Source organism: Copidosoma floridanum, unplaced genomic scaffold (assembly GCF_036245765.1).
Source record: "Copidosoma floridanum isolate Cflo_tuat_1 unplaced genomic scaffold, Cflo_Japanese_pri ptg000030l, whole genome shotgun sequence".
Classification (NCBI taxonomy): domain Eukaryota; kingdom Metazoa; phylum Arthropoda; class Insecta; order Hymenoptera; family Encyrtidae; genus Copidosoma; species Copidosoma floridanum.
Window position 1 is genome coordinate 21,919,369 of NW_028321907.1, and position 12,967 is coordinate 21,932,335.

Below are 12,967 nucleotides of genomic sequence, written 5' to 3' on the forward strand. Positions count from 1 at the left end.
ATAATGTTTTTGAGTCCACCAATCGACAACTTTAATGTTATAAAATTAAACATCGCTGATCCATTTTTTGTTTTTTATTGTAAAGCAGTTTATTTATTTTAAGGTTCACTTTTCCAACATCAAAAACTGAACTTTTAAAGTATTTAAGTTATGGAATTTTGTATACGTTTCGGTACCACGTATGGGCTCGAGGTCATGCTCCGACCAACTATGATTTGTATAAAAATTCTACTAAACCTTATGAAGTTGCTTGGGAACCAGATTACGAACCTTTCATCGTGGTTTCAAAATCTGCACCTGTATATGACACAAGATTTCTAGGGTTTGGTTGGAATAAAGTGTCTTACATAACCCATTTAACAGCTTTAGGGTACAAGTAAGTTTTGATAAAATTAAAACTAACAAACACCTACAAAACATTCCTTATAAAAACATAAAAATCCTAAAGTTTAATTACGTTTTTGTTTGAAAAAATGTTGATGTCTGTCTCTGCTGGCAAATAATACTTTTTCAATTTCTTGTAGTTTTAATGAAATTCATGTTAACTCTTACAATACGTATATTATTGTTACTTACGATAGCATATAGCTATGCGTGCGTGCGCCCCCGCTGGTCTGGGCCCAAAAGGGTAGGGGAATAGAGAAGAGAAGGCATAAGAAGGGAAAGTAAGCAACAGAGTAAATAGGAGATCAGCTAGAGACACGAGAGCAGGGATGGAGTCAGACTAAATTTTTTTCTCATGCGTAAACTTCAGAGCACTTTGTGGAGAGACGTATCGAGAGAGGATCGAGATACGAGAGTTGAGACAGTCTCGACTTCATACAGTCGTTCCATATCCTCGTTCCTCGTAGTTCAGTATCCACATGTGCTGCCGGTATTGTCGGTTTTTCAGTACAGCTAACTATATAACAATCAAACTGGGCATTATTCCTCAGTACAATTAATTTAAGTAGCTGATAAGTGAATTGTAACAAATGAATACATCAAAGAGCATCGTACACGTCCATCTGTCCATTAGTTTTAGCTTATAACATTATTATTGTTACTATTATTATTATGATTATTATTATTATTATTATTATTATTATTATTATTGTTATTATTATTATTCAAATTTTCAATGAAACTTTCGGGCCATTCAATTTAAAGGTTGCAGGATACACATGTGCTCTTTTTAAATACATTACATGAATTATTATTATTATTATTATTATTATTATTATTATTATTATTCTTGTTATTATTATTATAGTTGATTCTTTGGCGTACATCAATTAAGCAATGTCCTTATCATGTATTTTTTTATAATCTCTTTTCCCTCCTGGGCCATCTCTTTGCCCTCCTTGACCCTCTCTGTCTCTTCTTCCGTTGCCTGCATGCCATCCACCTTCACCACCTCTCTGCTCACGACTATCTCTACGACCTCTCCGTAGACCACCACCTTTTGCTCGTCGATTTGAGAAACCAGTAATTATTGTAACTTATAAGAATGAATAACATCGAATTTTTCCGATTCTACTGTACTCAATAGGAATTAGCAATTCGGACATGTACATTTTTTTTTTTCCAGAGAGCACATGTAATTTACACAAAACTTTGAGATAGATCTCAAATACCTTTATAAGGAGGATCATATCTCTTACAAAACATCTACCAAATATGAACAATTAAGGTATATGATCAATTACACTATAAGAAGAGTTGTTCATTGCTGTATTTTTTTTAAAGAAAAGTACGCACCTAGTGTTATAACAAACACAAAAACTGTACATAATAGAGTTTATGCACTTCTCAACAGATTAGTTTTTTTTTTAAACTACTCTATACATCAGTTAACCATATGACATGATATCAATCAAAACGTAATCAAATAATTAAAGCACTGTACATTAAAATACAGCCAAAATAATTCATCAGCCAATAACTACTACATGCGTGTAAGGAGAACTGGCGACTAAATTTATGCAAAAAACTATGTCTTGTACTACGTCTTCTCATACGTTGGTCGTGCCTAAAAAGACCGAGTAGTGTGTGATTTTTCTAACAGAACCCAAAAAATTTTATTGTTTTAGTATAATTTCTACAGTTTTGAGTGTTCTTGAAATTTCCTTTACCTCGGCCTCTTAGAGCATTCATTCACATCAAAATGTATTGTGCGAAAAAGTAGTATCTTAACGATATCTTCAACTCTATTTTTGAATACGGACGTGTAGAGTGTATGTGTAAAAAATTGTCAGGGAAAAACTGTTTTGTTTTTGTCTAAGAGCACTGCATTCATTGATACTTGGATAATACGTACCAGAAACAAACGTCGATGTCAAAAATGCAACGTGTTTTTCTATAATGTGTGACGCCATTTATCTTGCTGCCACTCAACTCTGGTATCTCTCGTACCATCCATCGCGATGGGGTACTCGGGCTGCAATGATATAATATGTCACATAATTATGAATTTCCAGTAATGCGTATTAATTGTGTATATATATATATATATATATATATATATATATATATATATATATATATATACACTAGTGGGGCTAACGCCCCCTGCGCGCTCCGCCCGCCAACCCCCCACAGCAGATTGATTAGACAAAATAACGACACAGTATATCAGACGGTCTCTGTAATGGCACAAGATTAAAAATAACAAAATTATTTAAGTATAATATAAAAGCAGAAATAATAATGGGAGAAAAAAAAGAAAGCAAAGTTTATATTCCTAGAATAACATTGAATACTGGCACCTCATCATCATTACCTTTTGTCTTTTATAGAAAACAGTTTCCCTTTGTATTAGCATTTTCTATGTTTTTGTATCAACAAATCACAAGGACAGAGTTTTGATTCCTGAGGATTGTATATTAAAAAACCTTTATTTTCTCGCGGACAATTATACGTTGCTTTATCGAGATGTAAGAATCCAAAAAGAATTTTTATTTGAATTGAATCCGAGACTAAATCAGAAATTGAAAATATTGCTTAGCAAGAAATTTTTCAGTAATTCAAAAATATTTAACTTCAAAGATCGTCACATTTAAATACACATATGTTAATTCATAAAAACCATGAAAAAAAAAATGTGAAAAATGTGGAAAGGGTTTTAAAAGAACAGATGGGTTAAAACGACACACGAAATGTCAGAACATTAAATCAACCGAATGAATTATTGTTTTAAAAGCCTAATTGTGTTTGTCTATTTAATTATACCTTCTCTTGAATTCTGTCTTTTTATAAATAAAGTCCTCAGTTAATCAAGAATTTTATATTTGGGTAAAGTACACATAGACCAGAAAGAGATTCCAAATGTAAAAGTTCAATCAAGTTAAACAAATAATGGTCCTTCAGAGACACATAGTAAGTAAGTAAGGGGGAGATAATAGACAGAGGGGGACCTATGATCAGTGACCTAAAAAACCCTAAAAACGAGGTATGACTTGGGTACTAAATTACATATACTTTTTAACATTACAGATGGTAAAATATTCTATAAACAAGTATTTCTTGGGGGGGTAGAGGGGAAGCGAGGGGGAGCTGAGAAGGAGCGGGGGGAGGTTACTTCAATATAATTTGATCAAAAATGACGTAAAAACAAGCAAATAACTATGTGAATCGAGGGGGAGCTAAGGGGGAGTGGGGGGAGCGAGGAGGAGACTCATTTTTGTTAATACAGCTATATAATATATATATATATATATTTTCTCGTATTATAGTGTTATACGTCTGTCTTCTATAAAGGGCACTACTTTGGGCACTGAGCACTTAAAAAGAGAAAGGGAAAAGGGATGGAAGGCCTATCATTTATCGGAGGGGGGTAGGGGAAATCAGGAAATTTTGCTGCGAGAAGGTTGCCCATCCCCTTTTCGAGGATTATTGTGCGGTGAAAAGGCATGTGTGAACGAACAGAGAGGTACTTGCTCGAAAAAGTCGCACTGGTCGGAAATCGAATGGTGGTCTCCCGCGTGCTAACCCACGACCTAGCTGACTAAGCCACCGCGTGCTTTCTGCTACTTATAATAAAAAATCGTTACTTGGCTGTTATAGGTTTTTTATTTTAACTAATAATTATAGCCATATATTCAGCCACAATCAGCTACAACAATAGCTATAATTGACTTAAGAGTAGCTAAAATAATGTGTAAATAATTACGACAAAAAGATACTGTTTACAACTATACCTTTTTTGCAAAATTTTAAACAACGTTTATTAAGTAATATTTTTTTGTAGGGTAGACATAATGGGCACTATTATTAGTTTAATAACACTAAAACTAGGAGGTTTAAGTATTTTTGAATAATAAACAAAAAAAACTTTTTAACAGTACAATTTTTTTAGGTTGTTCATGGTTTAAAAATACTAGAAGTCAAAAGCCGAAAACTAGACAAGCAGCGTAAACTATTGAAAGACGTGGTTAAAAAAGAACTACAAGCTACATGAGAATAGTTAGAAGAAATGGCGATACGGGAGAATCCAGATAAGCTGCGGAAATTAGTAACGTACGTGGTTACGGACGAACTATACGCCATAGGAGGACAGCCAAAAGGAAAGGCGAGCGAACAGAATATCGAAGATTGTGTTATGGACATAACGGGTGGCGAGAGTGATAGTGAAATAGAGTTTGCTATGGCGAATGATGCCACAAAATTAGAGGTTAGCCTAGAAAAAAGGGATTGGGATACGTTTATTGAGCGTTTAGAAAATCGTTTCAACGCCAAGGACGCTGCGGATGCAGAAAAGGTGCCAATATTTTTGATTTGTGTACTCCGAGCAAGCCGAAAGAGAAGATTTTTAAGGAGTTAAAAACATTGTTTAAACAACAGATTAATCTAGCACCGTCAGAGGTGACGGAAAAATACATTTTTTATCAAGCTACGCTACAGCAAATGGACTGAAAAGCAGTTTTCGTGGCTAAACTAAAGAAGCTGCTGCAGAATGAAAGATAACGACACAAAAGTAGAGTAGTTCAAAATAAAAGACTTAACGTGTGACGCCGTACATCACAAGCATCAATGAAATCGTCAGAAGTAAAACAAAGTAAAGACTATGTGTACAAACGTGACCATTGAAGAAAGAATGAAGATAAAGATCGAGCAATTATCAAGGGGCTAAATACCAAAATATAAGAAGCTTTTAAGTAGGCGTTGGCTAGATATTTTCGGTTTCTGGCCTTTAAAAAATTTTCGTAAGCTGTTGGTGTTGAAAATTATACCATCAGAAGTAAAGAAAACATAATGGTAGTTTACATAATAGTAAACCAATTTAAAACTTTGCTTAAAAAGTCTCCTAGATGTTACAACAAAGGTATTTGATGTATACATGTAAAGTAAGGCACCAAATTAGTAGCTTTAAAAACAAGATATACACTTTACGCTGTAAAAATAATTATCGAGTACGAGTTGGATGGATCAAAAAGTTTAGAACACATCATATCGAATGATGTAAGTGAATGTGCTACACCCATAGTATTAATAGTCAAATAAGACGGATTAATAAGAATATGCGGTTATTTTGAATTGACGCTGAACCCAAAAGTCATTTTTTAATAAAAATTCATCACCGTGATTTAAACAAACTTTTGCTGTATTGCAACATAGGAAACAATTTTTAGAACTTGAAATGCCGCATGCATATGTCTAGAAAAAGAATGTCAAAAATGTTTGACAATAACAACATACCAATGATTATTTTAGTTTAAAAAGATGCCAGAGGGAGTTCTGATTGATCTAGGCGAATTCCAAGAGACGATGGAAAACGTAATTTGAGGCATTCTGAACAGTATTTCTTACTTAAAATATGTGTAAATACCTGGCAAAATGATATCAAACATTTAGCAAATTTAAAAGAAGTTTACAAGTGAGTGGAAAATGCCGATTTGAGAGTAAATAATGAATAATGTATCTTTCTGAAAAGTAAAATCGATATCCGAGGTCATGTTACTAAAGAATATGGCTAACATAAGGCGTATTCAATTGTAAAAGCTTGCTTTTGCATAGAAGAAAATTCCTCAAACAAAAAATAGTGAAGTTATTATTGACAGAGAAGCAGCAGCAATCGCATTAAGGTTTAAGCATTTTACATTTATATTTTCAGGAAAGAAATTACTTTAAGGACTGCCCAAAAGCCATTGCAATTTAGTGTAGGCTAAAAAACGGGTTTTCCCAATGGCAGCAAATAGACTACAAAAATGGGCATACTTTTTATCGGGTTTTAAGTACAATATAGAATATCATAAATCAAAACAAAACGGAAATTGTGACACACTGTCAGAGTTTCCGATAGAAGACGATATAAATGTATTTGAGAGTGATTTTACACCTCGGTGTTATAGACAAGAAGGTATAGAAAATATTAACATTCAAGCAATAGCACACGAAAGTTAAAAAAATTAGTTATTAAGTAAATTTATTAGTTAAAATTTCGTAATCGACAATTGGCCAAGAAATATGGATGTACAATCAAAAATTAAAAAGATTTTTCTGAATAAACTTTTAGAATTGTCAATGGATAACAGATATCATTTATGGGGTTACTGATTGATTATTTTAGCATATTCAAAACTAAACATTTTGAAAGAATTACATAAATCACATTTGGGGATAATAAAAATTAAAATGTTAGAAAGATCGTGTATCTGGTGGCCAGGCATTGACGCCAATATTTAATTTCTAGTGAACTCATGTAATACGTGTTTTCAAGACCAGAAAGCACCACCGCAAACACAACTAACATCATAGTCATGGCCTGACAAGGCATAGAGTATAACATATTTAGATTTTTTGGCTCCATTTTTTAATCACATATTCTTGGTAGTTGGGGACGCGCACTCTTAATGACTAAAAGTCATAAATTTCCGGTTAGATACAACAGCAGAAAAATTGATTAAAACTTTGAAAAACTGTTTTCAACGCACGGATTTCATGTAGTCTCCGATAAATTTAAGATTTTTTTGTCAGAATGAGGAATTAAGCAGCTATCTTGTCCACCATTCTATCCTTCTACTGACGAAGAAGCTGATAATTTTGTAGTTACAGTTAAGGACGAAGTTAGCAAAGTTGTAAAAGAGGGAAGGGTATTAGATTCGACTACTGAAGCATTCCACATTGCACTACAGATAAAAGTCTTAAACTTTTAATGTTCATACGGGAGTTTTGCACGCATTTTGATAAACTTCTTCCGAGCGTAGGTGTTACAATCACAGTCAAACAAGATGCTCAAATAAAGCGTTGAATGGTTTACCCTTTACTAAATGAAGGTAATAGGGTAATGGCGTGAGCGTATGGTGTTAGCAATCAAAAACGTGTCTTGGCTCAACGAGAAGAGGATTTAACTCCATAAACATTCAAAGTCAAGATTGATGGTAATACACATAAGTGCCGTGATGACCAGATAATAAAATGTTAAGCTGAACTAGCCATAAGACGTTCCGAGCATTCGTGTCTAAAAGTGTGGATATTAGACACAGTGCAGAGACAAATACTTAAAGCAGAGGAGTTGTAATGTACACAGAAAAAAATTTGGTACTTAAACAGTCCAATCACCTAGGGTGGTTAAGTACCAAATTTTTTTCTGTGAATGTTATAACTACGTCTCGTTCTATCAGCTCACTCTTGCGTAAAATTCTACGTAACCAAGGCTTTGTGTATCTTATTGTTTGTTACTATGTTGATAATGTTACTATGTACAAAGTAAAGACTGTCTCTTATTTATAATCATTTTACAACATACTAAAATATACTGTGTTAGTGTTTAACGTTAATTTGGCAATCAAATATTTTTCAAAAATTATTTGTATCATAAAGTTTCATAATGTCACATGTAATTATTGAATAACGAACAATAAATTAGTATGATTACTTGACATAAAACCGCTTATTTATTATTAATTAGCTGTGCAAGCATCTGTGATTATCAATCCGACTTTTATGTATTATAGTCGATCAGTAAAAGATATTTTCGGACAAGCAAGCATCAGTGATTTCCAAACAAATTGTTGCTTTTTACAGTTTATCAACAGAATATGTTCTCGCACAAGCAAACACCAGTGTTTAGCAATCAAACTATTCTTGATTATTATTTGCTAACAAAATGTATCCTCAGGCAAGCAAGCATTGCCAATGAGCAATTTAAATGTTTTGAGTACAGTTAGTTAACAAAATTTAACCTTGAGTAAGCATACATCGACAGTTAGCAACTCTACTATTGTCTACTATTACTTATAAATCAAATGTTCCCTTAACTAAGCAAGAAACGCCACTGTTTCTGGTATAGTTTATAACGTTATTATGATGACGTTATGAACGTTGTCGAAGTAAGTGTTAATAAACACAGAGTTAATGATAATGTGTCTGGGTTGTGTGTAACGTTGTATTTTCCAGCCCCTGCTGACGTTTCACGTTTACGAGAACCTGTACCGATGCAACGTACTAAATTCACCTCCAAACACTTAAAACACCTGAAACGCCGAAACACTCCGATCCAACACACCTTTGATACTATCTTTGACACCACTGCTTGGCTCAGTTCTACTTCCCGGATGTAAATTCTTCTCCTAGAAGTGGCCCCACCGTGGACTGTCCATCAGAAGCCGAACAGTTCCCGAGGAAAATGACCAGGATATACCTGTTACGCACTTATCCAAATGAAAACACTAACACCGATTTTACCTTTAGCCTTTGCTTTATTTTATTTGCATGATATACACCACAGAGATTTGACGCTACTTTCACAATGCAACACCTTCGATTACGAGCTACCTCCCGAATCAACTCGACATCGAGCGTACACACTGCACATCCTCTCTTTGTTCGTAGGGTGTCTTACCAACGGCCTCACCAGCTGGTCTGTCGAGTCTCAGATGACGCTGCAAATGTGCATACTTATTGTTGCAGGGAATCCTACCGTTGTCCTCTAATTTACAGAGTCTCAGACGACGCTGCAGACGGGCACACGCATACACTTCCTAATACGTCCTATTGCAGCAGACAGGCAGACCCTCACCAATTGTCGAGGCTCAGACGACCCTTCGGATACGCATATCACCTCTTCGCCCTATTGCTACGAGCAGGCGGCCTCTCGTCGACTGCCAAGCTCAGACGACTCTTCGAATACGCACACACACACACACACACACACACACATTACACACCACACCACACCACTTTTTCAACATACCCCCTTTAACGCGCAGTGCTACAGCTTCCCGTTATTTTGGATGCATCGGCACGCTCGCGATTCGAGCAATCACGCCCGCTTAGCTCTCTTTTCCGACCCGAACGTCCTCCCTCCCGGACAACCTGATTCTTGCTTTTATGCACGCGTTTCTCTGTCTTCTTTCTACTTTACTCTTACTCTTTCTCTCTCTCTCTCCCTCTCAACAACCAAGAAGTCCACTGCATGCCTCAATCTCTTACCCTCAACACATTCTACACATAACACATAAATAATCTCACCTTGGCGCCACATACAAAGTCCCTCTCCCGCACTTCCCCACTAGTCGTTTATCTTACCTCACACTACGCTTAAATACCTTCAGACAAACTATCTCCAGGTTAGATGCCGGCGTCGTGTCCTCGTGGTGTCGCCCAGTGTCCTCAAATCTCTCGTGACTACACAGTCTCCAGCCAGGCTGCAGATGATGCCTCTCGTACGTCGCCATGAGCTGGTGAATGGATGAAGGTTGAACGACGTCTCGATGGCGCATACAGTCTACATCCCTCCCTTCTCGAGGGCCTATTAAGGAATCGTCTCAGTCTCACTGCTCGCGGCCTACTGTGTCGAAACCTAGTCTATGTCTTTCTTTCCCTACTCCCCTTATACCACCTAGCTCGCACACGGCCCATCTTTCCCCCTACTACACGTATATACTGATACACACTCCTTATTCCTGGTACAATACGATTTACTAGAAAGACACTGTAAGATACATTAATAATTTCGATAATCGCTATAAATCGATAACACGTATATTCCTACTTTTCTACTGAGTCACACTGAAAAATACACATGTACTCGCGCGCACAATTTTAATATCATTACTTACAATTAGAGTCCTTTATTACATATTTCTTCTTCATATTTACGCTTTTTACTCTCGCTCTTCTCTTTGTTTGTATCATTGGCTGTATGTCTCCATCTTCTTCTCCTCTTTCCTCGCATGAAACATAATAAAAGGCAAACACACGTACGTGGGCATTAAAACGGTCTTCAGGCATCAAAATTTCCATTGAGTCGAGTTTTGATGTTTTTCGGCTCGTAATAAAAATTGATCCCATCATATGTGCGTTACTGGTTGAACTTAAGGACGTTCGGTAGAGATATCGGGGGGGAACCACTTGCAGGGCAAGGGGGAAGTAGCGATGAGTGAAGACTTGGCATCGCCGTACGGGTCTCAAATGTGTGAGTGTTCATGTGCACACATATACACACACATCAGGTGGTGTGCACTCTGCAGTGTCTGCACTGTCTGCTGCGTCGGTTACGGCAGCGTATGTGTATACTTGTAATGTATTTTTGCCAAAGATGAAAATATTTGATTTTTATTCGTTATAACAATGTAATAAAAATGAGTAAATAGTTAAAAAGACTTATGACAGATACATGTTCATACAATTATATTCTTAGCTCTCATTCACAACAATGCCCAAAGCCAAACAGTATAACCTCCAAATATCAAAAAATGAGAAGGGAACAGAAGTAGCTCGGTTCAAAGGAAAGTTTACAAAAAAACATAAAGTTAAAAAGTCTCTCCGAGCATTGTTGTTAAACCAGCTACAAAAAAAGAAAAATCTTTGAATCATTGAAAGTGATATGTTAAATAATTAGGACATACTCTAGTCTCGGTGATTACTACAAGCATATGATTTTGTTATCTTGTGTAAAAAAATTGTATTGTATAAAAATTACAGATTAAAAATTTTATTAAGAAAAATAAATATGTGTTATTATAATACATTGTTTTGTTACAGGTACGAGTAAAACCTATGTATATACACTCACACACACACATATAATTATGTTTTATACAGAAATACACAAATATCTACCATGATATTAAAATATTTACTGATTTACGTCCTGGAACATTTTGAATTTTCCGCTTCTTGCAACGTTGCTGTTGCGTTTTTGCCGAACTATTATTTAATTTTTTTATTCATAAACTAATCAGACGATCGTCGCGAAACTTTGTGTACATATAGTTTATAACATTATCTGTGACATATAATAAAATTGGAGATATTCATCACGCCAATTTTTTAAAAACTGAGTTTTTTTAAGTTTCCCCATAAGCGGCCGTGTTAAAATGACTGAACTTCGAAATTCAATATCTCGGAAACGAAACAGACGAACCTCTTGAAATTTTAACCGCTTTATTGTTACAACAATAAACACGTCTGGCTGAAATTTCAAAAAGATTTATCACAGGGTTCTATCTCTACCGAACGTCCTTAAGATGATGGCACTGATTGCCATGGTCCATGAGATTTCTGATGAACTGCGAGAAAGCTGCGCTTCTTTCGGGGGTTAACATTCCATATGTTAGTTGTTTATCTAATTGTTCATGTAACTTAAATAGAAAATTATACTGTATTACTGAGAAAATTTTGAAAACCAAATTGTTTCAAGTAGTATTTTGTTTGGATGGGCAATAAAAAATTCCATTTTTAAAATAAATCAAGGTTGAAGTGGCTTGTCATGAAAAAAATGCACACACACATGCAAATTAATAGTTCTTTTCAAATCGTCAAGTAAAAGGTTAAGTCTGATAAAATTCCAATCTTCATCAACAACGAAGAAAATTTTTTTTTCATTCAACATATGTTACTTTTTTTTATTTGAAATTTTGAAGTTTTCCAATGAAAATAATAATTTTATGCCATCGTTAATCATAGATGTTTTCCATCCATGCTTGCTAACTGTTATTTGTCTTAATTCGACTTCCAAAGTAAACAACTCACTACCAAATAGCAATTCATTATCTTTCGAGGTGGCTCGAGTCAGCTACATGCAACAATTCCTAAATATATAAAACAAGCTGAGTTTCTAAAGTAACATCGTATAAATTCTAATCTTTAAGATGGAGCCAAAAAATGTTAGGTTGGCGATCAAAATTTTATGAGATTTAAGTATTAAGGTCGTGCATTTAGCGCATGTTGTATAGGATTACTTATAAAGTAGCGTAATCAAGTAAGTTGCTCTTGGATATAAATACATAAGTATGTTAAAAAAAACTACGAGACATTGATTTTTGTAGGGAACACAATAAAACCAAAATCAGCATATGATATGACGATGCAAAAATGGCCTCCATGTTCCAAATGGCTCTCACTAATGCAACGTATATGCAAAGAGCATTTTTTCGGAGCTTCTCCAAATTTGTTTGTTTTCGGGAGCTGTATATACGTTGAGAGGAGGAGAAGAGGACGCAAATGGACAACCAGACACAGCAGTGCTAGTGGAAAAGGAGAAAAAAGTGTGTATGCGACTACTGGAATACACAGTAGCTGCTATGTCGAGAGTGTCTAAATAAAACTTACTTTTATTTCATGTAAATAAATTTCTTATCTACTCTAAAACTCAGCAAGATGTTCTATAAGGAGGTGCGTTGCGAGAATGATCAATACTTAACTCCTTAAAGACCTTTATTCCAGATACCACATTTATGAGGCAAAATCACGCATGCTTCCGTTAAAGGCTCGTCGTGTCCTCCCTAATTATCGCCCGGTCTCTTGCTTTCGTAACGCTTGACTCTCTTGTTCGCACTCGACTGCCTACTCCCGATTGACTGCCTGTCCGACTTCCGAGTGCCGAGTGCCCCGATTTGAGGCTCACTAGGCCTTATATGCCCTTGTTCCCTTTTTTTTCGTGCCCTCTGCTAAAATAGCCTCGTTGTTACCAGGGATAGTTAATATAATATGCTCAGCATATCGTACGTAACACGTCCGAGGCCGCGACGTCGCGCGTCGTCGC

At 35.6% G+C, this 12,967-nt stretch overlaps 1 protein-coding gene across 3 annotated transcripts in view; it reads left to right on the top strand.

Annotated features, from left to right (window-relative positions):
• The window catches only part of LOC106641026 (xylosyl- and glucuronyltransferase LARGE2s), a 157,680-nt gene that overhangs the window by 119,971 nt on the left and 24,742 nt on the right, over positions 1 to 12,967 (top strand). For 2 of the 3 annotated variants that reach the window (XM_089596326.1, XM_089596328.1), the window contains one exon: positions 104 to 376. In XM_089596326.1, coding sequence (XP_089452452.1) covers positions 104 to 376 — 273 coding nt within the window. Of the gene's footprint in view, positions 1 to 103; positions 377 to 4,336; positions 4,422 to 12,967 lie in introns of those variants that run through there. The other variant, XM_089596327.1, reaches the window with a different exon arrangement.